This window comes from Anas acuta, chromosome 11, assembly GCF_963932015.1.
Source record: "Anas acuta chromosome 11, bAnaAcu1.1, whole genome shotgun sequence".
Lineage (NCBI taxonomy): Eukaryota > Metazoa > Chordata > Aves > Anseriformes > Anatidae > Anas > Anas acuta.
The window spans coordinates 5,189,808-5,216,312 of NC_088989.1; the positions used below are offsets into that span (position 1 = coordinate 5,189,808).

Sequence of the window (26,505 nt, forward strand, 5' to 3'; positions counted from 1 at the left end):
CGGTAGCTCTGGTGATCCTCTCCAGGCTTATGGTGACCGCCTGAGTACTCTCATGAGTAGCTTTCCCCCTTTTTGGGAGCTGGAAAGGCCACTTCTCACATCGGATAACCCAGAAATGAACACAGGCTGTCCAACGGTGTCCTTCAGTGCAGGAGTCCTACCCCATCCACCTGCCCGGAGGAGGCACAAGACAAACGTCTGCTTTAGTTACTTTGAACATTTTGTGAGAGATCCTTAGGGGCCCAAAGGCATTTAGTTCTCCAGTCCCATGGTAAGCCACAGGCTCAGCACAGTCCACCAGAAATGAACCCAGAAGAGTCCCAAAAGCTCACGTACCCAGAAGGAGCCCAACACCCAAGACCCTTTGATACTGGTGACCACAACCTGGCTGGCAGCCCTCTCTCAGCTGTCCCCACAGGCAGGTCTTGTCTCCGTCCTCAGGAGCTGCTGTGTGTAACAACACATCAGAGAAGCCAGAGCACAATTAAGGCTGAAAAGTGAACACATGATTATTGTTTTCTACCCTTCCTTCTGCCGTGGGTGACAGAACACAATCAACCCCTGACACGCTTGGTTGCTTAGTAGCAGCCAGCCACATTTTTAATTACATACTAAAGTGTGCTAAAGAACATAAAACGGCTGTGTGACTGATACGTGTGTGTGGAGAAGGGCATGTGACAGCAACTAAATTGCTTCAGCGTCTGATAAAGAGAGCCTCTGCCAGCCTTGTCATTGAAACATTGAGGAAAGGAGGTAGGAAGCATTATTAATACAACACTGACTTCAAAATACACCTCATTGTTTGCAGTGCCTTTTTTTTTTTTTTTTTTTTTTTTTTTAAGTGTCTGGAATGAATTTAGTTTTCATTTATCCAGCTTTAATTCCCGCTTTTCAAATGGAACTGTTACCATTAGCCCTAACATCTCTGCTTATTTTCCTATTACTTCAATGACACATCACTCCAAAGGAGGAGGCAGAAAGCCGTGTGGGACCCATCTGCATTCTCCACGATGCAAGATCTTCACGGAGTTGTTTGGACAACATTGCTTGAGCGATGAGCGAGCGAGGAATCATTTTGTTATTGGCATGTTCTGAAGCTGCTCCTGTTGAAACCGTCTGCTCTGGAAACCGCTTCTCGGCTACGTCCAGGGCTCTGATATTTCTTAATGGCAGAGTAACCAAGTGGTTATTATTCACATCCAGTCAACAGCAGTGTTCAACGTACCCTGCGCAACGTGACAGGGACAGAGGTTGTAAGCAGACACTGAAAGATCCTGGCTGACTGTATTTAAAGCAGCTCAGCAAACACCACCGAGCCCACCAGCAACTGCCCCATTCTTCCCCTCGCAGGAACCATCACCTTGAGCACTGCCATACAAATTGCACCCTGCATCCCGGCACAGCCACCTGCAGGCCACAACGTTAGCTCAGACGGGGGTTTGCTGGTGCTGGGGGAGAGCTGCGGGGCTGGCAGGACAGCACAGCTTGCTGCGGGGACACCGTGGCCCCCTTCAGCTGCCCTAATGGCCTGCATGCTTCCACAGCTGCAGGGAGATATCCACTGCACACCCCCGTTACATCCCAACCATGGTGGTTTTTTATAAATATATATAGAGACGTCAGTACTTTGATGCTTTGCATGCCGTGGTTTGTCCTGCAGACCATAGTAGTCTTCTTGTTGCCTCTCACAATGCTTGGGCAGCATTTAATGCCATGGCCAGTGCTCGGCAGAAGCCTTCCTGCTGCTCTATGACCCAGGTGAGGAGGCTGTAAAAAAAGGTAGATTTCCATTGAAGCTGCACCTTGAGGCCTCAGTGGAGCCCTGAGCCTCAATACATGCCTGTTAAGAGTTTCCCTCAAAAAATCACTTAAAAACGGAGCTATTTTAAGTAAGATTGTGTTTTGGACCAGAGGCAAAGACAGGGCAGTGGTATGTGCAGCACGCGTCTAACCCACAACCCGGGATCCAGATCTGTGCATTGATTTCAATAAACCAGGGCCATTTTCCAAGCCCTTCCCCTGCAATTTTAAGCAAAGGTATTTCAAAAGAGCTTGAGACACAGTGAGTATAATCAGCTTTCAGTGCTGAGACCACCCCGACTGAACAGCACCAGCAGGGCAGCCCCTGCAGCCACCCGGGCAGTGCAGTGAGGCTCTTCCCAGCATCGGGAGCACCGAGTGGGAAGCACGATGCAGGGAGGTGGTGGCAGGGACCTGCGGCACCAAGGTACTGCTCAACCAGCCCTGCAGCACAGCATCCCGCACCCCCACTGTTGGACCCAGCAAACCAGACCCCACACAGCATTGGCAACCTCACCCATTCCTTCTCGTAGCCCACACAGGATTTTTCAGGCTTGTCCAAAGGAGGTAAAAGGCTCCCAACAAGCACCGCCACCACCTCCTTGCTGCCACAGATTGAGCAGCTTCTTACAGCTATGACCCTCTGCCAGGTTTTCTTCCTGCTCCTCTCGAGGTCCTGCAATCCAGCCACGAGGACAACAGCTGCTCCCGCGAACAGCAAGAAACGTGCTCCCAAAATGCAGCAATGAGAGCTGGCCACAGAAAGGAAAGCCAAAATACACCTGAAAAACTCAACCAATTCAGAAACATCCTGGCTGCTAAAAAACAGACTGGCTGCTGCAGAACTAAACCATCACATCCTAACACCGTGCTGAACTGCTGCAGAAATAACATTACAGTCTGCTGGAAACACTCACGAGCTTTAACTCAAACATCGCCTACAAAGGGGGTGCAGGGCTTTTCTGCTTATCCATAGCAAAGTCAGGAAGCTGCACCCGGCATTATTTCTTGTGTTGTTTTCCAATTAACATTTTAAATTGAGTTCACTTGAACTAACAAGCATTTTCTATTCCTCAATGGGTAAAAGATTTTCAAAAGAGCCCACTTCAAGACTTGTATAATTATTTTTACAGTTAACGCACTCGGGACTGCAAAGCCATGAGACAACACACGGTCACCACCACCACCACCGCAGCAATGTTCACAGAGATGGTGAGACCTCCACGCTGGGAGCACAGCTGTCAAAGAACAGGACCCGAATAGATGCAAACAACAGCAAGACAGGAAAATACCAAGATGGGAGGACAGAACAAACCCCATCACCTCCTCGCCAGCACTGGCACAGCTCCAGGCATGACCCAGGAGTGGCTGCAGGAACATTTGGCCCACAGAGGCTGTGGGTGACCAAGGGCTGGGCACTGGGCCTGGCTGCAGGAGATGACGGCAGCAGGGGCAGCTCTGCTTTAGCCCCAAGTGCTGACTGCCACCAGCTCAGGAGCATGGAGACATCCACTGCCAAGCCACAGACAGGGCAGCATGGCTGGAACTTGGGATGCACACAAACAAAAATAAAAACACAGTGACAAGATTCACTTACTTAGACAGAAAACGAGTGGCTGACACAGACGTATGTGAAAAACCAAATGCTTTAATCCATCTATCAAGAACAACAGTTCAAATTATTTCATCGGATACATTAATATTGATCCATAATTTACAGTGCTATGGACCATACACGAATTATTGCTGCAGTCAACAGCAGATGAATATCAACATTACAGTACCAAGCATCATAGCAAGAGGCAGTAATTAATGTCACTTTTTCAAGAAATATAGGTATTTATACTATTATCAACATCAGCTTCCCCCCCAGTGCATTTTATGTCAAACAACATAAACATAAGTGCATTATTTTGTGCTTTGTGCTTTCCTCACGTACCTTCTTTTTGCTTTTACAGGTTGTAAGAGTTAAATATTGCTTCCTAGGCCAAAAGCAGAAAGGAAGAGCTTCGTGGTACTCTGCACGCCCCTGTCGGATGCACGGCTTTGGCAAAGTGAGAACTGGAAGGTGTCCCATAGCCACTTGGTTGGGAGGCCTCCACCAGGCTAGTGACACTGCCATCACGGAGACAGACTGGGAAACAACAACTGCCCACCTCTCTCCACCTCATTAACCTGCCTCTAATTGCTGTCTCTGCCCCCTAAGGGATTCCCTGTAAAGCACCACAGCCACACATTCAGTGATGCACAGAAGGGGGGAGACACCTCCCGGCACCTGAGTGGTTTGTGTCTCACAGAGGTGCCCCCGCTGCAGCAGGGACGTTTCCACTCAAGGGGTGAACAAATGGGGGCTGAGCAGCGAGGGGCCGTAGCTGAGCTGTATGATCCCCCAGAGCAGCCCCACAGACAGAGAACACACGACCTGGCTGCTGCAGACAGCTCGCTTTGAGTCCCAGCTCGCTTCCCTGCAGCATGGAGCCACAACTTGGAAGTCACAGCTGCCAGCGAGTACCAGTGGTTTCATGCAAGTCTGAAAAATATTGATATAGCACAGTCTAGACTTTGATTTCTGAATGACCAGCATGGGCATCAAAACAAAAGCCTCATTCAATATATTCAGTGGTTTTCAGTTGCTACACTCACGTGTGCGCACCCTGATTTTGTTGTACAATGCTCCAGAGCTGCCCCATTTACCAGGAAGGCTAACACACCCCGGCCTTACAGCTACAAGCATTTTACAGCCCTGATTTGCTTTACCTGCCACCACTAACAAACAGCACCAGCAGAAGCCCATACCTGCACGCTCGGCTTGGGGCTCACCGCGGCACAGCTGCCCTGCAGAGGACGCAGCATCCCCTTGCCCCGAGCACAGCGCATCCTGCAACGGGCCAGAGCTTCACCTACCCTAGGAAAGACACGTTCCCAAAAGCTGTCCTGGGTGAGGGGGGGGAGGCATCACTATCATCTAACTCCAACTCCTCCTTGCAAAAAAATAAAATAAAAACAAAAAAAAAGCCACAACCCACCGGTTGCATCCGTGCCAACACAGCTCACTGCTCAAGCAAAAACAGGGGCAGAGCAACATGCGCAGACCCCAAAGGACCTGCACAGAAAGCACGGCCCCACCAAGCCGCGTGTCCGACAGCGTCAGGAGGACACTTCAAGGATCCTTTGGTGAGGAAACACCGGTGTGAAAGCTCAGCGAGCTGCAGCAAAGGCTGCAGGAACTCCCGGCACCATCCTCGGCTGCCCCATCCCTACTGATTCACATTTAATTCCTGAACACTGTAACCACCGTGGCCTGCCAAACTGGCACTTCAGTCACCGTTTTGTTTGTTGCTTTTTTTTTTTTTTTAAACAAAAAAAAAAGTTATTTATTCTACATCATTTCCAGTGTAGCACAAAGGAGAATGGGAAGCTCTTGTTTTCTAGACGTAGGCACCATGCTACACTTAACATCCCACAGAACATCACCCTGCCGCTCTCCTATGTCACACTTCAGTCAGTGCTAGTCGGGGAAGACTACAGCTAGAGTTTAAGGCACTTCATTCTGAAAGAGATATGCTTGCCTGCCACTTGCAAGTCAATTGTAGGCTGCTACTGAGAAATCCATTCAATCAGTCTAGCTCCTTACACCGTATGTCACCTCCGTAAAACATCTAGGCTTGATATAATACAAGTATAACTACCGTTATTGCATAGGACTACACTTGAGTAGATAATGCACCAAACTACTTTTACAACATTGTTGCGTGTTAAAAATTAATAACATTGTTATCAAGTAACAGTTATTTGCAGATACAGTAATTTACTTTTTTTTGTTTTTATATCAGCCTCAGTGCTGAAATAAAACACAAATTACTATGACGGGTATATTAACTACATAGTTATGTTTCCAAGCATATTACTACTTCTTTTTTGTATCACTAAAAATAAATATGTAAGTTCAGTTTCTCTACAAGTTGTTTTATTACCTAATCTACATCTGTACTCTACCTTAAACGTGTTTAAAAACATTTTCAAAGTGAGACTGTAATATACAAAATATTCTCAAAATCTCTCTTAAAACACAGAACCCTGCATAAAAGCTTCCTTTCAAGTGTTTACAAAGAACGCAGAAAACTTCCAATGAGTTTTAAAAATGTCAAAAAAAAAATGTTGCAATATTAAGAGGCAAAAATCTTACAAATGAAATACAAATATATTTAAAACAGAAAGTTGAGAATAACTAAGGAATCCATGCAAATCAGAATAAACTGTACATTGCAATTTAAAAAAAAATAAAGCCAATTAGATATGTACAACACAATGTGCCCAGCTGATAAAACATATCAACTTTTTTTGTCCAAAGAGTGTATACCAACCTATAGTGCTCCTTCTTGGTTTATTGTTGGCGAGCCATCATTGCATGTTACAAAACAAAACTAAAGTCTAAAAGAAAGTTGTACCATGATCAAAAGGAAAACCCAAATCAGCTCAGAGTAAAATTAAAGAGCACTCTGAGAAAGAGACTCACTTCTCCCTGCAATTTCTATTTCATTTTCAGCAACAGCATTTTATACCACAATCAACACAATCAGGATGTCTTAACACTTTTTTTTTTTTTTGTATTCTGAATGGAATAGAGTGGTTTGTTGTTTTTTCCCTAAACACTTGTCTATAAAGACTAAAGTTTGATGGACACTGTATCTTTAAGGCAGCACTATTAAATCAATACAATTACAAATTGGACTTTTTTTGGTATCTTTACATTCTTTAAATTTACATTTTGTCTCCAAGTGAATAGGTTGCATTTACAGTTCTATGACTCCCACCCCCCAGTAGAAAGACTCTTCATTTGTAATTCTATTGCTTTGAGTAGATTTGACCAGTTCAAAGTTCTTGGCGAATCCAGTTCACAGATACTGTACATATGCTGTACAATATATTTGGAGGCATTGGTAGTTTTAAAATAGAATATACAAGTTTCTTCACAAAAAAATCTAAAAAAAATCCTATATATATAATATATACACACACGCACACACACTGGGCTACTGATGAAGCACAAGAAAAAAAATCAAAAAAATTCTACAAAAGGCAAATTATTTCATCTACTGATCAAGAAACAAAGCAGTTTATGAAAGGTGTGCCAAGTATTTGCTAACAAGCATGGTCGGTGTCCTCCATGCTCACACTGCTCCGCCTGCTACTCGTTTTCGATGCTCCAGGAGACACGGAGGAAAGTAGCGGGTCAGTTACTCCTACGGGAGAGAGGGTATCGTCCATCAAGATATCTTCCAGTTTGGATCCCATTTTTGTAGGAACACTGTAAGTGCCGGTCGGTTCAGTCATGTTTCCGAGGTTGTCACTGAAGGTGATGGTACCGTCAGTGAGATCAAGGGTGGTCGTGCAAGACAGGTCTGTGTGGTGCGGCATGATGTCTTGGTTGCAGTTGTCCAGCGCGGGTTCTTGTTTGATGACCCTGTTGACCATATCAGGGGAGCAAAGGCCGGTGGATGGCACAAGGGACAGTCCATGTGCCCGAGCTTGCATCTCAAGTTCCTGTGAAGGAGGATAAAGGAGAAATTAAAAATAATAAAAAAAAAATGGAAGCAACATTTGTCATCTTACAAGCTTGTGTATTATGACTTACAGTTCTCTTCTGTTAGATATGAAATGTTTCCTCCCTTTCCAATGGTGACAAACATTTGCACCCTGTACACTTCTACGCTGCAGATTTTCAACCAAATAACATTCTCTTGAAGAAGTGGATAAATGCTACCAAACACAGGTCCTTCACAGTTCTCAGAACCTACCCAGACATGAAACCCAGTGCCCTGCAGAACAGACATGTTGTCCCTCAGACTCCTTTCTCAAACCAGTGCCAGGGTAGGGAAGCTTGGCGTCATGTTGGGGAAGGAAAGCATTTCAAAAGTTGACAAAAATGAAACAGCAGAAGTGAAGACTTAGTGCTTTTCAGAAGTTACGTATGAAAGCACAGTGTGTCTATACAAGGTAGCTACTTCTTTCTGAGACACTGCAAGGGACATTGCACACCCAACAGCTCTGGTTAAGAGGAAAGTGAAGATATCAGCCCAATCTGAGCAACACTACTCCTGCAATAAAAACATACAGGAAGGTTACAGGAAGACTTTAGACTTCACATGCAACTAGGATTCTTTGAATCTTTAGGAAAGGCTTAAATCCCACCTTCACGTTTAATCGCAGGCACATTTGACTGAAGGAAGATAATAAAAGAATGCACTTAAATGTCCTGTTTCAAATACAGCTGCAAGACAGGTTTTTTGCTTCTACTTATGCATTATATTAAGCAATCACAATCACTGTTGTGATTGCACTGTTCCTGGATATTCTTATCACGGAGGTTGATTAACAGCCTCTTCCATTTCCAGGCTAAGACAACAAGCTTGCAATGGCACACTGCGAGAGCCACAGAGAAGGTGGAAAAGAAGCACTTCCAGCAGCTAATGTGCCAAAATCAGAATACAGAGGAATTCCTTCATCAGAACCAACATAAAAAGGGAAAATACGGAGCTCAGGTTATTTACTGGCAGATGTATTACCCATTATTCCAGGGTTGTTTGTGTTTTTTTCTCATTGAAAAGGGAGCCGGAGCAGATGGGTAATGCAAAGGAAGATAAAAGATGCTTAAAAAGCAATCTGACTTCACTTTGAAATACCACTGCTTGATGTTGCTCTGCAGAAGGGCCATGCTTCTTTATCTTCTCACTCGAGCAAGCAGATTGCTCAGCGAGGTACAAAAGCTACGCTGAAGCTCATGCCAGCCTGTTCTATTTTAAATCTGTTTGCTGCCAGACTTGACTCTCAGGTATTTCAAGCTTCGTTATCTGCTCTGTGGATTAACTGGTTCAGGGCTCTCCTGTAGCCAGCCCTGCGCACAGCAACCTGCAGAAGGGCTCAGCTGATTGCGCTGCAAGTGAGCACTAACACGAGAGTATCTGTGGCTCACTGTCCAGCAGTATCGTTGCCTTTGTGTTATGTGTTCTTACACCCAGTTCTACACGTTTCTTGAATTAACCTTTTTTGGAGAGGGGTGGATATCCAGCTATCCTGGAAAACAGAGTTGATAACAAAAGCTGTACAGGCTTCTAGGATAAGGTTACCTATCCGGTTTGAGGTGGAGGCAAGGGATTTTGAGAGAAATGAAGTTCCCACCCCAAAACTGCTGTGTAATACAGCCTACTGGGAATCTGGGTGAAGCTAAGAATGCAACAGCCCATGATGAAGACAGAAGAAGGAGGGGAAGATATATTCATGCCCCCCACTGCTCCCTCCAGTGTTGAGGAGGAAAGCTGTTCTAATCCTACAGACTTTAAGGAACAGAGAAGAACAAATTACAGCTCCTTAAACAGAAAGCATCAACAACCACAAAAACAGCCCTACATCCATAGCTCCTGGTTGTCCTGCTTCAAAAAACTCTTGGGGCTCTCACATTCAGGCTGCAACTCCTCTCAGACTCAAAGCAGACTCAACTTTTAAAACAGCTGCCAGGAACCCAATGCTGCAGTGACAACTACACTTCCCGCTGCCCACTTTGACCTGTGAGCAATGTTTACCCTGCGAACAAAAAAGCAGATGACAGACTCCTGCAGAATGACTCCTGCTGTCAGAGAAAGGCTCAGATGTGGAAGACTCCAGACTGAGTTGCCTCTCTGACAGGCAGGGCCTACATTGTCCCAAGAGAATTAAGGAAACCCACAAGCAAAACAGATTTTGTTCATTGCTACTTTCAGAAACAGCTTCAGAAGAGGACACACCACTACAGCTCCAAGTCCACAAAACTCCGCAGGCACAACTAAAGCACAACAGACAGCTGAACTGAACTTGATTACTATCAACAAATAGATCATACGTGAAGTCCTGGTTCTGGTCTGGCACTCAGAAAAAAATATTACTGTATAGATCTTTTTTATAGTATGGCTTGCAACTTATGTTAGCTATCCTGGAACACAACCAGACCAGCCACAAGTGCTTTAACAGAATACTGAGGAGTTTAGGGGCCAGGGAGGAGTGGGCAGAGGAGGGCATCTGGTTATTTTTTGGTGTGATTTTATTTATTTTAATTAATGTATCCTGATAATTCTGGAAAAATTCTGCAGACATCTCAGTACGGGTCACTATTAATTAAAACAGTGGCTCCACCTAATCCAAATCCTTATAAACGACCTTCAGTTGCATCTGTTTGCAGCCACACACTACAACATCAAGAGCATTTGCAGGTTAAGTATCCACAAACCTGTATTCTGAGCAGCAGATGCCTGTTGGCATGTTCCAATTTCTTCTGCCTGTTCTCAAGTTCCTTTGTGCGTTGCTGTTCTCTTTGAAGCTTACGAATGTAGTCCACTGATGCTTTCAGAATAGTTCCCTTATTCCAGCGCATATCCCTTCGAGATCAACACAAAAGGAGAGGTTAAGGCTCCCGTGGGGACTTCACGCTGCAGCCAGTACCTTCAGAGCAGCAGCTGTGATTCCACCTCATGCCATGTAACAGCCAGCTAATACAACATTCCTTCCAAGCTGATGAATGCAGGAGGCTTTTGAAATGCACTAGAGGGGGCCAGAGCACTGCTATTGCAAGGCAGCGAGCATCGTCCCAGCTGAAGGAGAGAGCCCAGGCACTGCTCAGCGGTTTGGGGCTCGCCACAGCCCTCTGGGCCAGAGGGATGAGCCCCAGCCTTCTGCAAGCACTGAAGAGACTGAAGACCAAGGGCTCCTTTCATTGCCTTCTGCGAGGCTGCACAAAAACCCCACAGGACACCACTCAAACCATATTACTTGCTGTCTGGGCGATGCCTGATTTCAGGCGGGTAATTAAACAACTGCAGGGGAACTCGAATTCATAAAGGACCTTATAGGAATTGGTGTTTCTGTGGGAGGAAGACCCGAGGCCGTGCAGCTCCCAAGCAGCAGCAAGCAACAGTCCTCCTGGTGGCACTGTGCCACAGCGGGGTCCCAGCAGGAAGAGCAGAGCCCAGCACAGTGCGTTTGGATGCTTTACGCTTAACTCTTGCTAAAAATATAAATGCTGTGTTGCAACCGAGGTGTGACTTTCAGAGAGGGGGGTACAGGGCTCCCATATTGCCCCTCCCACATTATTCCTACACCACACAAAAGGGTGCCTGCGTTGTCTTCTCCCCTGTGCTGACTTTTTTTTTTTATATAAGGAGAAAGTTTAGCACAGAGTGTACAGACCAAAGATCCACCTGTTCTGTAGGCTGATGATGTGCAACATTACCTTGCCTTAAAGGAAGCTAAAGAGCCTCTCTAAATAGTATTTATTAGTTAAAATAAGAAAAAGTCTGCCCCAAAGCCTCACTGGGCATTGATTCACATTTAAGTGACATTTTCAAGCTCCAGAGCAAGAGAGGGGTTCATTGCTATCGAACCAGCATTAGGTAAATGCCAAGACAAATCGATAACACTGAAATTACCTAAAAAGAACTACAACCCGCCTTTCTGGGAAATTACCACAAACACAGCAAATTATCAGTTTAACAGACACAGACCTACAGTCTTTTTTTCTTTCATATCTCTCTTGGAGGGATGGAGAATGTGACGGCTTCCCAGAGGAACTGCCCTCCACTTCTACAAAAAGAAGGATCTGTTCTGTCTTGCCAAGCTATGACATCTAATAAATTCAAAGGATCGCTTAGCAAGACAAGCAGCTATGTAGTCAGCTGAGCAGCTGGACTAGACTATGCGTTCACATCCTGACAGCTCTCTTGCTGGTACGGCGGTCACTCACAGCATCAGCCCCAACGCTGCCAAAGCACAGGGCCCTACCAAGATGCTGAGCTGCTGCCAGGGTTCTGTGACTATTTTGTGACAAAAGTAATCAAATTAAGAACCTTCAAACACTTCTACTGCCACAGAAAGCCAACATCAAAAGAGAAAACACGATTTTATGATTTTCTCTCCCCTAAGATTTCTTTTAAAAACAACCACCACCACCCTCCCTTCCACAGACCCCTGGGCACATCATACTTACGGGTCATTTGACTTGGGTATCAAAGTGCCTAGTTCTTTTATACGATCGTTAATATTGAATCTTCTTCTTCGTTCAACTTTAGGAAAAACAGCACAGATGTTACAAGTCATATACACTTAATTACAAAGTATAAAGCTTTTAATTAAAGATTTCTTTAAGTGCTTTTGAAATTGTTGCCTGAAGCTTAAAATCTAGTGACAATATAGTAATTTATTTTGCTCTTCTACACATAGAGGCAGAAGTTGTATCTACGCTTTAAAAATGTGGGACTGTTGAAGTGGCAAGATCTAAAGTGAGACTCTAAAAATACGATGGCTGTGTTAGCACAAGACTCCAATAAAAATAACGAAACGCGTTTGTCTTCCAAGGGGAAAGTATCACAAAAATTTGGAGACAAAAGTTTATTGCTCAGGAAAATCCCAAAGCAGGAAAAGGGACAAAAAGTATAGGCATGTTTATGTATTCTTTAAGATTCAACACTTAAGAGTACATAAAAACAATCAAACCTAAAGATCAACTTTCTTGCATTAGCTTTTCATGTTATTACAAAAGCTTACCAAAAAGGCCTCTGAATAGCCTAAGGCATAAAAGAGCACCTTTTTTTCTATTAATACAAAAGACTCTTAAGTTGTCTTTTGATACTTAAATCATAAGATGCTCATTGTTCTATTTTCCTTTTCTAAACTCAGAAATGAGTGCTCCCTTCAAACTGGAATTTATAAAATTGTCACAGTGAGGATGTGCACTGGTGTTTAAAGTCATAAGCTAACTGCCTACCTTAAATTGTAGTGGTTTTGTTCTGTTTTGTTTTTAAAAAGCAAAAAATCACAAGGTGAATTTGTTGAAAGCAATTGGATGGGATGTTCCCAGTAATTTTACTGGTTAACACCACGTCTGAGTGCATACTTCCAAGAAGTCCAGATAAACAGATCATTACTTGGAATTAGACCACCCAGACCATTTCACTTTTTTGGAAAACGGTTTAAAAATTGAAGAGTAGATTTAAGTACACGCTTCAGGAGTATCAGGGGCATTTGATCTATGGGCGTAACATAATGAACCAGTATTAGACGGAGTGGCTTATTCAGATTTAAAATGCTCACATTCCAACACTTAAGAACAACTATGATCATTATTAAAATTGGTGTAAATAGCAAAGAACCAAACTTACTCAAGTTGTGATTGTCTTTCTTTTGCCTCTCCTTAGCCAATGCTCTTGCTTCTGACTCTGTAGGAAAAATACATGCTGTGCATGTGAATGAGGTAATTAGAATTAAAGTAATTCAAACAACATTTCAGTTTGTGAAACTTTTGTGAAGGAAGCCTGATCAGCAACTGGCAAACAAATCATTACAGCCTTTCCGTAAAGTGAGGAGGGCCTGTCACATACATTGTGTTTACTGAAATCCAGAGCTGGTATTCAACTTTACCCCTGTACCTGCAGAGCTTTTGTTCCCACACTTCCTATGCTGACTTCTGTGATGAGAACGTTTCCCACGGAGGCCCTGATTCAGCAAGGTATTTGAGGACAACAAATTGCTGAAATCCAACATACCTGCTCCTACGTACACATGCAGACAACATGCTTATGTACCACACAGAGGCTGAACCAGAGGAACAACATGCTTACTGCATTGCTACCTGCACAGGATGTGAAGCAGCCAGGAGTCAGCAGCTCCGCTTGCTGGAATTGAGACTATGTCCTTTTGTGGCAATGTGTGCACATCACCACGGCACTCAAGGTACGACTTAAGTGACCTACTAAAAATGCTGTGTTTTCCAGCTATATTAATTGTTCCCATTATATCAAAAAAGTTTAAAAAAAAATCAACACCTTTATTGGCAAATCTCAGATCACAACTCTTCTTAACTTTGGTCCACACATTTATTACTCAGACTTGAGCACATAATAGTTCAGGCAAACACATAACTAAGCTTGTTATTTTCGGTTCTCATTTGATCTTCCATTTCCCAAACTATTTCAACTACTTGTTTGTTCTATCCATTTTAATTTCTGAAAAAAAAAATAAATGAGGTGAAATCCTTAACCCTTTTCCCTGTTGCACTTAAATTACAAAACCAGCAAACATTAGTTTTGCAGTAGATCAGTGAGGACAAGTGAACCTGTGATCTATTATCACACATTCCTTTATGGGAAGAAAACCCTTCACTCAAACAATTTTCTTTTCTGTATTACTTTCTTTTTATGCAATATGGATTACGTCCCATTCAAGCCAGAGTAACTGGTGTTGAGGGTTTGTTTCCCTTGGAGTACGAGAAGTTATCCCAGCATTACGTACAGTGTAATAAGGCATAACTTTCCTAATACTAGGCTCCCAAAGGATCCCTCCCAAAAAAAGCTTGAAATATTATTTCATGTCTTAATAAAATCTGTGCTTAGTCTGACATTGCATTATGAGACAGATATGAGGTTTGTAAGGCCAAAAGTGATTGAAACTCACTCCCAGCTGAGCAGGATTCCCATTAAATGCTTCAGTAACTACAGCTGACAACTCACAACTACCATCAGCATCAGATGCTAGGTAACAGACTTGATTTTTCTTAGTTCTTTATCATTTTGATATTTATAAAGAAGGATGGAGAAAGCAATATTTAAGTCTAGCATCTGTTAAAAACTAAACTCTCTTCAACCTGTTTCCAATAGCAATATCAAGAAATAGAGAACCAAAAGCTTTTCTACATTTCTACATTCAGAGATTAAACTCCAGCCTCTAAATAAAACTTCTGTGAAAAGAGGAAGCCTTTCCTAGAATTCTGTATATGATAACATACCGATATTAAAAGTCACCATTTGTGATAGTCAAAGGCTTGGCCAGATCAAAGTCAAAGTGACTGCTGTTAAATTTCAGTTTAATTCCTAAACTTAGGACAAGTTAAATGCAAAACACTTTTTCTCCTAATCTATGGTAGCAGATAACTAAATTGCTTGTTTACACATGTGAAGGTAGCACATAGATCTGAACTAAGCTAAATGTCTATTTTGACACACTGAGGACTTCTGTAAGACCACTTCATTCAGTAATTTCCCCTCTTTCTGCCTTCTTTGCCCAATGTCTTGCACAATCACCTAAAGTGAATCCACCAGCCTAGACACATGGTAAGTTGAGTGTTCAGCTTGCAGTCTACAGCCACTTGTAGCTTTCTGTAACTGAGGCAATGAAGCTGTCTGTAATGTAGGACCCTGAGTAGATCTCATCACCTCCCACCCTCCTCTTAACATAGTTCTACATGCTGTTGAAGTTTTTCCTTTCTCTAGCAGCCACTAGTCATTTTGCACTTTGTGTATCTTCCTTTGGCACAGAGCTCAAATTCTGCACACTCATACAAAATGCAAATATCCACCAGCTCAGAGACGTGGCATTTCCTCCAGAGAAGCTCACTCCTGGGCTATTAAAACTGCTCTACTTAAACTAATTCCTGTCCAGAACCTGCTTTGCCACTGAGTCAGCCTGTGAGTTTTCACAACAGAAAGAAGAGAGACAAGAAATAAACTACACCTCTACCAGGTCAGCACACAGCATGACTCTCAGTTGGGCTTAAGAGCAATAATTTCTACGTATTAATATGATTTTGTCACTGGTTCTAGAATGGATCTCAATTTGTTCATTTGCAGACACCTTTGCTTTGTGTATGTACCCTACATGTGGTTACATCCTTTCATCTACAAGTGAAGCAAAACAGCAAAAAATAAAACAGGTTTTAATATACGGAACTTCCCTTCTAAGCCTTCAAACTATTTAGCTTCTGTATGCGTGTGCTTGAGAGGGAAGGTTTTTCATGTTCCCTTCCCCTAACTCCCACAGCTTATTCAGATGAGACCAACTTCACCGCTGGAAGCACTGACATGACAAGAGCTTCAGAAGATACTTCATTTTCACCTTGATTCAAAACAAAGACTTTTTTTTTGTGCCTAATTTTACATTTCATGGAGTCATGATGTCCAGATTTCTTATTACAAGTTATTTGTTCATTACAGTCCTCCCCTAATATTAAGAAAGCCTCAACAAGTAGCATTCCTCAACATGAATCCCAGAGAGACTCCAGATGTCAAGTTGTTAAAATTTAATGTCGATAGAGCAAACAAGGGGTCCAAACTAGCAGCTCTGCAGGAGTTGCATGGAAACTTCCTATGGCACAACATTTTGAATGTCCAGATTTGACTGCAATAATTAAGGACTTTGCCTTAACTTGTCACAGTGAATGGACACACGCAAATACAGCTGTATTGCCAGCTAATACATATTAAAAAAAAAAAAGACTGCAAAAAGTAATAATTCATCATTTTTTAAAAAGAAATTGTAACAGAAATTACGTCCAGTATCACCTGAATTCAAAGCAATTACACCATAGCTCTGAAGTAGTATTTTAGATGTATTTACCTGTGAGCTCCCTTTTTATATTAGGAAGATTAGCTGGACACGAGTTGCTGATGTTTAGTCCTGGAGGCGGCATGCTTTGGTTGCCATAAAGGTCAATCAAATTCCCAGACACAGGCAACTAGAAAAGACAAGGAAGGAGAAAGATCAGTTGGTTTGCCTTATGAAAAACTTTGTACAGAACAAATGAGTTATCACCTACTAAGACGTCTGTGCTCTTTTCCATGTGCAAACAGAGCTTGCAGTAAGGTCAGCAAAAACTATGCATATGCATGGGCATGAGGAATAAACCACCTACACTGGTTAAGTTCCATCCTCTCTTCTCAGGAAGGTGCAGACAATACTTTATTATTATTTTTTTGAAATGCAAGGAAGCACAGCTCCATTTAAGTTGAAAAAAATTAACAAAGAAGAAGTAATGCACACTGACAAGTATTGCTGTATTGTTCCTCACAATTGCTCCGCTGAAAGCTAAGATCTGTACCCTCAGCAACTCCAAGCAAAAAATCTGAAAGCGCCTACAGAAGACTCATGGAGGATGCCCCCATTTTTCTAATAACACATGAGTTAAAGTTCTTAGCAAATCATTACAAGCTTGCCAGAGGACACTGTATTCATCAATCACATTTTTCATGTGATTTGAAGGCTAGTTACAGAGAGAACGTTTTCATAAGTTTAACTTGTTTTTCACCTTGCATAACAAAAATATGCACCGGTTGGAGGAAGACTGTTTTGACATACATGTCCTCAATTACTCATTCATTCTGTTATTCTTCTTTAGGTATGTTTAAGCAAAGAGATTCATAAGGAAATAGAATAGTATTCCAACAAGACTTAGCAAAGCTAGCCCTTAACATTACAATGTAAATTTAAAGAAATTCCCGTGTATCCTGAGTGGATTATTTTACCTGCCTATTCTTTGTTTTCAGACTAGGTTTTGAGAAGACAGGTATAAAGTACTTTGATACCTTATCTGAGTAGCAACATTTCTTATCTTTGCTGCAAAGAAAACCAGTCCCTCCAAGACACTGATCCTGCAGAGATTAGACCATTAACTTCACACCCTCGTAAATAACGCTGGGGAACACAATGGAGTGAGTCACAGCACGGGCTATTAAACTCCTACTGACAGTCCTTGCCAGACTGAGACAGGAGAAAATTTCTCTGGTACCTAGAGCTACCATAAGAAACGAAGCTGATAATGCACATATTGAAGTGCCACCACCTAGACGTCATGCTGAGATTTGACAAGAGACTTCTGAACTGACAGAGGCCAACAGAAAAAGGAGGTCCTCTGACTTGGTCTTCAAGTGACAGAGGAAAAAGGACCTCAATTCTCAGCAAATCTAGTCCTACAATTTCCTGCACACCACTTCGCTTCTGAATTTCATATCAAAATATATATTAAAAAAATAGTAAATCTGTTTTAGTTCCCAGCTGTCCTTCACAGAGTGTGATCCTAGTTGCAACACACCCACATTAATGTCACTGAGACCATTATCTCACTGCTCTACAAAGCCGACCCTCAGATCTTTTGGCCCCTCGACGCATCCGTGACACAGGAGCAGCAGTGGCGTCACACAACCTTCTGACTTGGACGTGCTCTTTCTATTCATGCTCCCAAGTATGGTGAGAGCACAAAGGACTTGTTTGTAGGCCTGGGACTTGAAGTTCAGAACCAGACATGTGAAATCTAATTAGGAATTTCAGAGGAAAAATAAAAAGATACCAGAAACTGGCATCTCAAATCCTGGGTAAAGCAGCTAGGCTGTAACAAAGCATGGAGAACGGTCGAGGTCACCAAGCTGCTTTAATTATTGCAAGATAAACCCTGCATGTTACGAAAGGACTGTGGATTGTGATTCCACCTCCCTGTCCACAGATGTCAACATCATGTTGGATTTCCATGTAAGGTTCCGTAAGGAACAGTGCAATCACCACAAAAGGGCAGGGGCTGCTGACTGTGCACACCGAGTCCTGCAGGAATGGCTTGCACCAGAAGAACCCACCTGAGAGCTGGGCAACAAAGCACAAGCAATGCTGATGCATCACTAACTAAAGAAAGATGAAGGGAGAAATTTGCATATCTGATTATCTTTTAAAGTTTGTTTCTGTATTTTAAATGTTTTCCTTAAGGCTGTTTGCCGATTTTAGCTAAGACATTTAATACAGCATCTTTCAGATCATCCCCAAGAAATTAATTCACCTTAACTCTCTCTAAAAGTAAATTAAGTAAGAGCAGCTTATGCCAGGCCTGGTTTGTTTCCTTCCTTGAGACAGAAAGGTGTGTTTTTGTTCACGAGATTTCATATCATGAAATATGATGGGCTCTAATAAAATAAGCACTCACATTCAGGCCATTCAGGCTCAGTGTGTATCACCGAGGATTCTGTTCCCCAGAAGGTGCTGTGCTGCTCCCTTACCTACAAGGGCACGCTCAGGGGCAGTCCCTGCAATAAGACTCTTCTACTGCTGGTGTTCAGCTTCCATTCTGACACCTTCCAGCACAGCGGCAAAGCTGGTTAACTTGTGACCCGGTACCAAAGTTTACAAACATGTCCATAGGCCCTGTATTGCAATGAGCCCTTTTCAATTAGGAGGTACTTAGAAACACCCCTCCGCTTGTTCTACACTCAAATCTCTGATTTTGTTTATCAATTAAGTACTGTTACCAAACGTAACAAACTGGTCCTTTCATTCTTTGTTGGTTACGGAACAATAGCAGCCTTTGTTGTAGTCTCAGCATAGCTATTTATAGGTTGCGTCTCTTTAGAAACCATTTCCTCTCTTTATTTTTTTTTCCAGCTCTACTTAGCTCAGTCTACAGACATCAATTCCTTATTAGTAAAATACTCTGTGTTTTCAGAGCTAAATCTCATTCCAAATGAAAAGTGTTTGTTATGGCAGGCTCGTTTTTCCCCAAACCAATTGTTGAGGAACGTGTCTTGTTTTCCATCACTTCACGACTGGTACCAGGTTAATTCAGAGGCTGAAACATGCTTTTTGCATCGAGCAGTTTAATGGTATTAGTAGACTGCTCCAAGGGCACTATTTAAGGGGGGAGGCTGGTGGGCTGTTTTCCGCAGCATGCACCATGCCTCCAAGAGGGCTGTGGGAATCTGTGGGAGCCAGACTCGGTTACATGACATCAGACAAGTACTGTCAGCAAATGTAAACCTATGCTACAAAAATCGATGCTAAGTGGTAAGCTGTAAATTTTGGCACTAGATAAAAAAGAACGAGACGCCAGCACTGGCAGACATCTACTCAGCCAGATCTAACAGCACTTAAGCCTAAGGCAAAAAATTCACTAGAGCTACCCTCCACAAAAGATCAAAATAAGATTATGCCAGAAGTACGATTATGTTAATGCTCGCAGCAATGTGAACCAGCAAACAGAAGTGGCAACTTGGAGGTAATGCGTGCCTTCCCTTGCTCACCAACTTTCCCATCTCAGCATTCTTGTCCTTTGTCCCAGACTTCCTGGGCGCCCTTCTCCCCATTCAGTTTTAAGCTTTATTCTTTCACCTCTGGTTTGCTTTGAGGGGTTGCTTTTTTTTTCCTTTCTTTTTTCTAATTTTGTACCATCTTTGTTGTCATCTAACTTGGGACTTATCTCCATTTGCAATCAGACTAAACTAAATATATGATATTAGAGCTTCACAGTTAAATTAGGGCAGCTTTGGGCAGGGATGCTAACACTTAAATGTGGCTTACAGTTTCTTATTTGCACATAATAAGATGGGAACCTGGGGTGCCAAAGGTTCCCTCTAGGTTTCCAAAGCCAAGCTTGATGCCCATTAATATACCCATTAATATCAGTGGGTATAAGCTTACTTCTGTTAGTTCAATTCACTCTTCTACTATAATCTTCCCACTGATTAACCTGAATTTGATTTAAAAAAAAGCAAAATTGTCCTATGTATTCCCTCAACCTGACTCCAACTTGCATTTTTGAACTCACATTCTTCACTGCAATTGTATACTTTAAGATCTTCAAAGAAAAGCTCATTATTCTCCACAGATAGTGCGCTAACTGCTTAACTGCTCAGAGAAAAAAAAAAGTTACACTCCAGTTGCACATTCACTTGAGGAGCAGCGATTAGGCTTAATGGGGAAAGCAAAAGGAAGGGACCATTGTACCGTGTTTGCCATCTGCAAGGCCGGGTCCATCAAGCCAAGGATTTCTTCATTGTAGCTTGATTCTAGACTAATTATGTCATCGATCACATCGTCCATCTGCAATAGTAAAGGTGAACAATAAAAAATAGAACAGTTATCAAAACCAAGAAGGAACAAAGGTCTAACAAAGCACTTCAGCAACACACTGGTTCTCTGCAGTATGGGCCAAAGCAGAGGTCTGCACAATTCTGCCATACTCCAAATCTAATCCCCCTGACATAACTCTCCCTATCCAGCTAGGGCTGTCAGACCACAACAAAGCTTGAGGCTTCATGATCTGTTCCACACCTCCCATCAGCAGTTACCAGCCCACGGACAGCTGTTCCTCCCAGGAACAGCAGAGGATATCGGTGCCCGTACAACAAGCCTCACTAAGGATGTGGAACCCTCTACCTTGTTCTGCACCGGTCCCGCCACCTTCTCATCTCCAAACACAGGGCTCCAGCACTGCCTGCCCACTTTCCACCTTGATCATCCAGGTGTGGGGCAAAAAGTGACTTACAGACTGTAACGCCTGAGCCCTGGCATCTGCAGGGGGAAGGAGAAGGCTTGCTGCTGAAAGGCTGCCCTCCCTCAACGGGGAACCTGGTTTATTTCCTAATACTCCCTCCCAGGAAGCACCACCCAAGAGTAGCTCAGTGATGATTCTAGGTGGTGCAAAGAGTTTTTGGGGCTGGGCTGGAGGGTTCCTCCATAAGTTCCTACATGGTCAAAGTGCAAGACAGTCTTCCAAAGCACCGCTTAGATGCTCTGAGCTGACCTGCAGCTTGCACCTATTTCTTTTTGGATCACTATAAAAAAATAAGCTTAAGTGACACTAATCAAAAATAATAATAATTTAAAAAAAAAAAAAAAAACATGAAATTGATAGTACAAAGAGTAGTTTAGGGGATTTTCATATCAGCGCAATAAAGTATGATCAGAATGAATTACACTGGCTGAAAGTGAGGGCAAGAAAGGAAACAATAGTTACAGCCCATATCTGAGGTCTTGTTACTAAAATAAAATGCAGTCTGATCAAAATAATAATAATAAAAAATACAAATAATTTTAAAAATGACTACTGAGGACAAAATTACCATGGATGGATTAAAGCCTTCTCTCTCTACCTCCCCCTTAAGTGCAGGTGTGATCTGCCTAAAAATGGGCTCTTAGAAACTATCTCAGCAGCAACACGTACATGCAGCTTGGGGGAAAAACTGCTTTAAAAACGACTTCCTGAAGTGAGATCCTAAAACACCCTTGATAATGTTCTTCTGCTATAGTGTTAGAGTTCTTGTTACAGTTCTGAAAAGGGTTAACACTTTTCTAGATGTTTTAATGCACTTGATATCAATGGTAATATGCAAGGACATGGCAGATTTGTAATGTAAGTGGGGGTTATGTTGTTTCATTTCTTAAATACATTTTACATTCAACTTGTTAAATACATTACTGGTCAAGTTTACTATTTAGCATAAGTTCAAAGAAACATTCTCATTGGAAAGGTGTTCAGTGCTCCAACTCCTGTGTCATCCAGTACCTGCATGCATGATGCTCGAGAGTGTGTATTCAGAGCCGGGCACTCACTCTCAACCCTGCTTTGCTCTTCAAATTTATAAAATCCCTGCAGAAATAAAAAGGAAAAAAAAAAGCAAAGCATGGATCTGAGTTCATGGCACAGTCTCAGTCCCAAAAAGAGCACGATTGAAACAGTGTCATGCACACATGTGCCTGATGACACAGCAAAGTGAAGCTGGAAATAACTTGAGAAAAAAACTGTGGTACAAGTGAGATGATAGGATGGAACTTGGATTTTCACTTAATTTAAAACTATGGAGCACAAGTAATTCCTCTTGCATGTGTAAAAGCCATTTTTAAATAACTGTTTTTGGAGTTGGATAAATTTTTCCTCACAGAGTGCATCTGTATTAAAATTCTGGCACAAAGGCTCAGAGGAAGGATGGGGAACAAAGGGAGCTCTATAATTCTCTCTCGTTTGCCAAGTCGCTAAAATATTGACATGATTCTTTTACTTGCTAATGTCTTTCAAATAACCTTTATTTTGCACCTCAGCACATACAACATCCAACGAAGTTTTTGCCAGCAAAGATTTAAGACAAGATTGTGAACGACTTCTAGGCATAGAAGCCTCAAATCTGCAGCGCAGAAACAGCAAATTGGAAACATTTCAGGATATACTAGCTCAGATAATCTGGTGTTGAAACTAAGCAAGAGACTTGCTCAAATTTTAGTCCAAATATTTCTAAAACCCTAAAATATCTAAAAAAAAAAAGTCTGTTGTTTTTCAGTTATTTTTGTTATGCTCTTTGCTCTTTCTACACTGAATGGGCCATAAATAACATTATTCCAGAAAGCTACAGCTAACAAAACTGCTTTGTATTCTCCAAAGGTCAACTATTCACTGCGTGCATCAAGCAAGCAAAAAAAAAAAAAAGAAGTTTTAATAAGCATAAACTAGCCAAAATAGTTCAAAAAATGAAATTACATGACAGAGGGGTTTTTTTTGTTTGTTTCTTGCCCTAATGTTTTATACAAATACATATTCATCAGGCAGGCAAAGAAGCATTAATTGCATTTTCAAACTGAGCAGTTCAGAAAAGAAGATAAATGCAACATCTTAATTAGCAAATATAGTTTGAAACGGAAAGAAAGCAGAATGCAATTCTGTTTCACTGAAGAGTATGCACAACAAGCGTGTATTACCTCTTTTTCACAGTTGGAGTTAAGCGTGAGCATGGCCATCGGGCTGTTGGGCGCGCTGCTTCCAGTTCCAGGCGGCATGACATGATCACCGGGCTGGTTTGGACATGGCAAGCTCAGGGCTTGGTTGGCGTGTTTATTTGCTAGAGTGGTAGAGAGGTACTGCTTTACCTGCTGCCGCTGGGCTTGCTGGATATGGTACTTGGTTGGGTTCTCAAGGTGAGTCTGCACCTGCATGACAGGAGTTAGGAAAGGGCTTTATTGTTTTACAACGTCATTACGTGTGGCATCGATCTGAGCTATACATCTGTGACACAGACCAGCTAAGCATTTGACTCAAAGTTACAAACCCATGTGGCTCCAAGGAGCTCAACAGGGCTTCACTAATTCACGTTCAGTGGCAAGGAATGAGTTCCTGAGAGAATGTTCCAATAACTGACTTATTAACAGGAAAGCAACGAGTTCCACTTCTCTTCCACATGGTGAGATTTCCCACTTAAAATCAATGCTCCGGTTTTCCAGTTCACACAGACACTCTGCAACAGGTACTTCTCTGTTCAGACCTTCAGCAACACAGTGTTTAACTTTCACCAAAATATGGAGAAATAAGTGCCACAGCAGGACTCGTTTTACTTGTCAATAGCTCCTAATAAAAGCTAAATAGTATCAACCGCTATCCTCTATCAGATTTCAAGTGAAGGACAGATTTAATGATTTGTTGTTGGTTTTTCTTTCGCTTTTTAAAATATCAAATGTGTTATTAAAAAAAAAAAAAAGTAATGTCCCATTTTTTGTCTCCAGATGATTTATAACTCAGATATATGGCCTAAGTCACCTACAAATAAGACAGCATGTCTAAAAAAGCACGTTACACAAAGAAGATGCAAGAAAAGCAGCGTCTCCGGTCAGATCAATCACTGTCCTCAGCAGCAGCCATTTTTGTATTTAAGATAACCTTTCCAGCACTTCAAAATATTTTCATATATAAAATATGAAAAAAAGCACACCAAGCTATTCTCTTCCACTCCAAATAAGCACCAGAAGTATTTTTTTTTTTAAATGGAAAAAGTCACCATATCTTGGAAATGCCGTCACCTTTCTTTGATCATTAATATCTTTATCAAAAGGTAGAAGACAAACAAGTAAAATAATACTCTGAAAAGTTTGTTTGTTTTGAACAGTTCTAGCAAAGTGACTTCTATTACCGTTACAACTGACTGTGCACGTTCCCCACTCATTTCTGTGGAAGAAATTAAAGCAAACTAGATACAAGAGGAAAAGGATTTTCTGTCCACTGTAAGCCTTCTTAGCAAGAGCTTTTAAAATAAGTCTGCAAATAACTCACCTGATAATGATTATACTCAAGCATTTCCAGCATAATACTTATAGGTTGTGAGAGAAGTGACTGCAATATCCTTTGCTTTATGCTACTCCACTCTGAGCGATTCACATATGGAAGCACCATAAACAAGCTGCCCCAAACCAGCAGCAGAAACTGGAACACCACTGCTCAGACTTATAGTAACCTCCGCTAATTAGCTACGCATGTAGAGAAACAAACAGTTCACACAGGGGCTGTGCAAGTTTAGCCCTAAGTATTGGTATTTTTTTCCCTGGCTTTGACGTCATGCTTTTTCATAAACATAAAAGGACCTTTTAAGTGATGGCCTATCAAAGTCAGATTGACAGTTTGCTCAAGGCTAACTCGCTATTCATCTTTCGTTCCAGTCATACTGATAGACAATGGTATTTTTCTTTAGCAGTAAGGTTAAAAGTTTTTAAGTACGGAGGAAGAAATAACCGAACGAATGCCCTACGAGCCCAACGCACATCCACCAGCCATGGGGCGCTGGATGAGCCCGCAGCGCTATGCAGCCCTGGCGCAGCCGGGAGCCACAGCAGCCCATGGCCCTGCCCTTGGCACCCGCTGCTCAGGGCGCCAGCTGCACCCAGGACCTGCAGCTCCACAGGGAGGATTTGAGGATTTCAAGGAGCCGTGCTGCTTCTTCAGCCTCCTTTGTGCCCATTCAGTCTGTCCCAGCTTTCAGCAGCAAGGCTTCCAGTGTAGGAAGGGTTGACAACGGGCTAAAGCACATCGCAAATATACCTCTGTCCACCCAACACCATTACTGCACGCAGTCCCTACACCTCCCAGACCTTTCTTATCCTTGCTACTCAATCGCTTGACAGAAGTGTTGTGCTGAAGCACATGCATCTGAAGTTGCTCTACTTGTGCTGTTTTCCAAAGTCTGCTGCACAGAGAAACATACTTCAGATAGGGTGTTAAGAGAGCTTAACCTGATTTGGTGCACCAAGTCCCAACACCGTCTGGCAGCCTGCTGCGCTAAGTGCAGCACTTGCTTTGTGAGTCCCAAGCGGTGTTACCGATTTTCATATCACCAGTGGTAAGAGTTCTGCTATCCAGATAAACCTATTTTTCACTTAAATTTTCATCTTCCAAGTAGATGAAGTTATCATTAAATGAATTCACTTTCGTAACCCTTATTTTAAAAACAATCTTACAGTATTCGCACAGTCCTTTTCCTTCCCCAGCATCAAAAACCACTCATGTTCCCTCAGCCAGAATGAGGGACGGAACTAAGCCTCCTCTCTGCATCAACCACAGATCCATGCTCCCAGGAGAAGGACAAGCAAAATTCCAGGATTCACATCTCCACTGGCATAAAACTGCTCCCCAGGCTAGCTGTGCAAGTGCTCTGCGCTGTGCCACAGGTCCCTGCTTCGCCCAGTGCACACACGCACGCCTTGGCCTCTTCCTTCTCACTGCTAAGGTCAGGCATCAAGACTTCTGTATTAGAAATGGCTAAAGAGTAAATCAGCAGTAACAAAGCTTACAATGAAAGGCAAAGTTGGGATCCCGCACACTGCCTGATGGAACAGATCCGTGCTGATGTATTTGTCTGCCGTTTGCCTGTAAGGACTCCCGGCCCTATTGTCTGAACCTGCAGGCTGATGATACAAGAGCTCGCAAAATGTGCAAGTATCAGCACAATTTACAGAGGTACTAATACCCCGAACTGACTCCACGACACAGAAAGTTTTGAAACACATGCTGCCTACCTGACATCAGACTCTTGTTGGCTAAACAAACACTAGAAAACAAAACATCTTACCACTATTATTTTTTTGTCTTATTTTGCTACTCCATAATACTTTTTTTCTTTAATAGGCTGTGCCGGCCTTTGTTGCAGGGAAGGCAAGAAAAAAAATGTGAAATTCAGCTTCAGAAAGAACACAGCTCCTTTTAAATTCCAGCAGACGTTAGGGTATCATTTAATAACAGCATGACAAATAAAATCCTGTGTCTAAGTAGACAGAAGAAGAGCAACAAGAGCATGAAAATGCAGCGTTTTTACTTCAGCTAGAACATATTTGGCAGCCAACTGGCAC

The 26,505-nt window shown here is 42.5% G+C and overlaps 1 protein-coding gene across 7 annotated transcripts in view; it reads right to left on the reverse strand.

Moving 5' to 3' along the window:
• Positions 1 to 3,428: 3,428 nt before the first annotated feature.
• MITF (melanocyte inducing transcription factor) overlaps positions 3,429 to 26,505 on the reverse strand; it is a 97,618-nt gene continuing 74,541 nt past the window's right edge. For 4 of the 7 annotated variants that reach the window (XM_068694101.1, XM_068694099.1, XM_068694100.1 and 1 more), the window contains exons 3-10: positions 23,098 to 23,325; positions 21,914 to 21,997; positions 20,353 to 20,448; positions 16,213 to 16,330; positions 12,984 to 13,058; positions 11,813 to 11,888; positions 10,061 to 10,208; positions 3,429 to 7,344 (exon numbers count right to left, since the gene is read on the reverse strand). In XM_068694101.1, coding sequence (XP_068550202.1) covers positions 6,943 to 7,344; positions 10,061 to 10,208; positions 11,813 to 11,888; positions 12,984 to 13,058; positions 16,213 to 16,330; positions 20,353 to 20,448; positions 21,914 to 21,997; positions 23,098 to 23,325 — 1,227 coding nt within the window. In that variant the 3' untranslated portion in view covers positions 3,429 to 6,942. The remainder of the gene's footprint in view (positions 7,345 to 10,060; positions 10,209 to 11,812; positions 11,889 to 12,983; positions 13,059 to 16,212; positions 16,331 to 20,352; positions 20,449 to 21,913; positions 21,998 to 23,097; positions 23,326 to 26,505) is intronic. The other 3 variants (XM_068694093.1, XM_068694095.1, XM_068694096.1) reach the window with 3 other exon arrangements.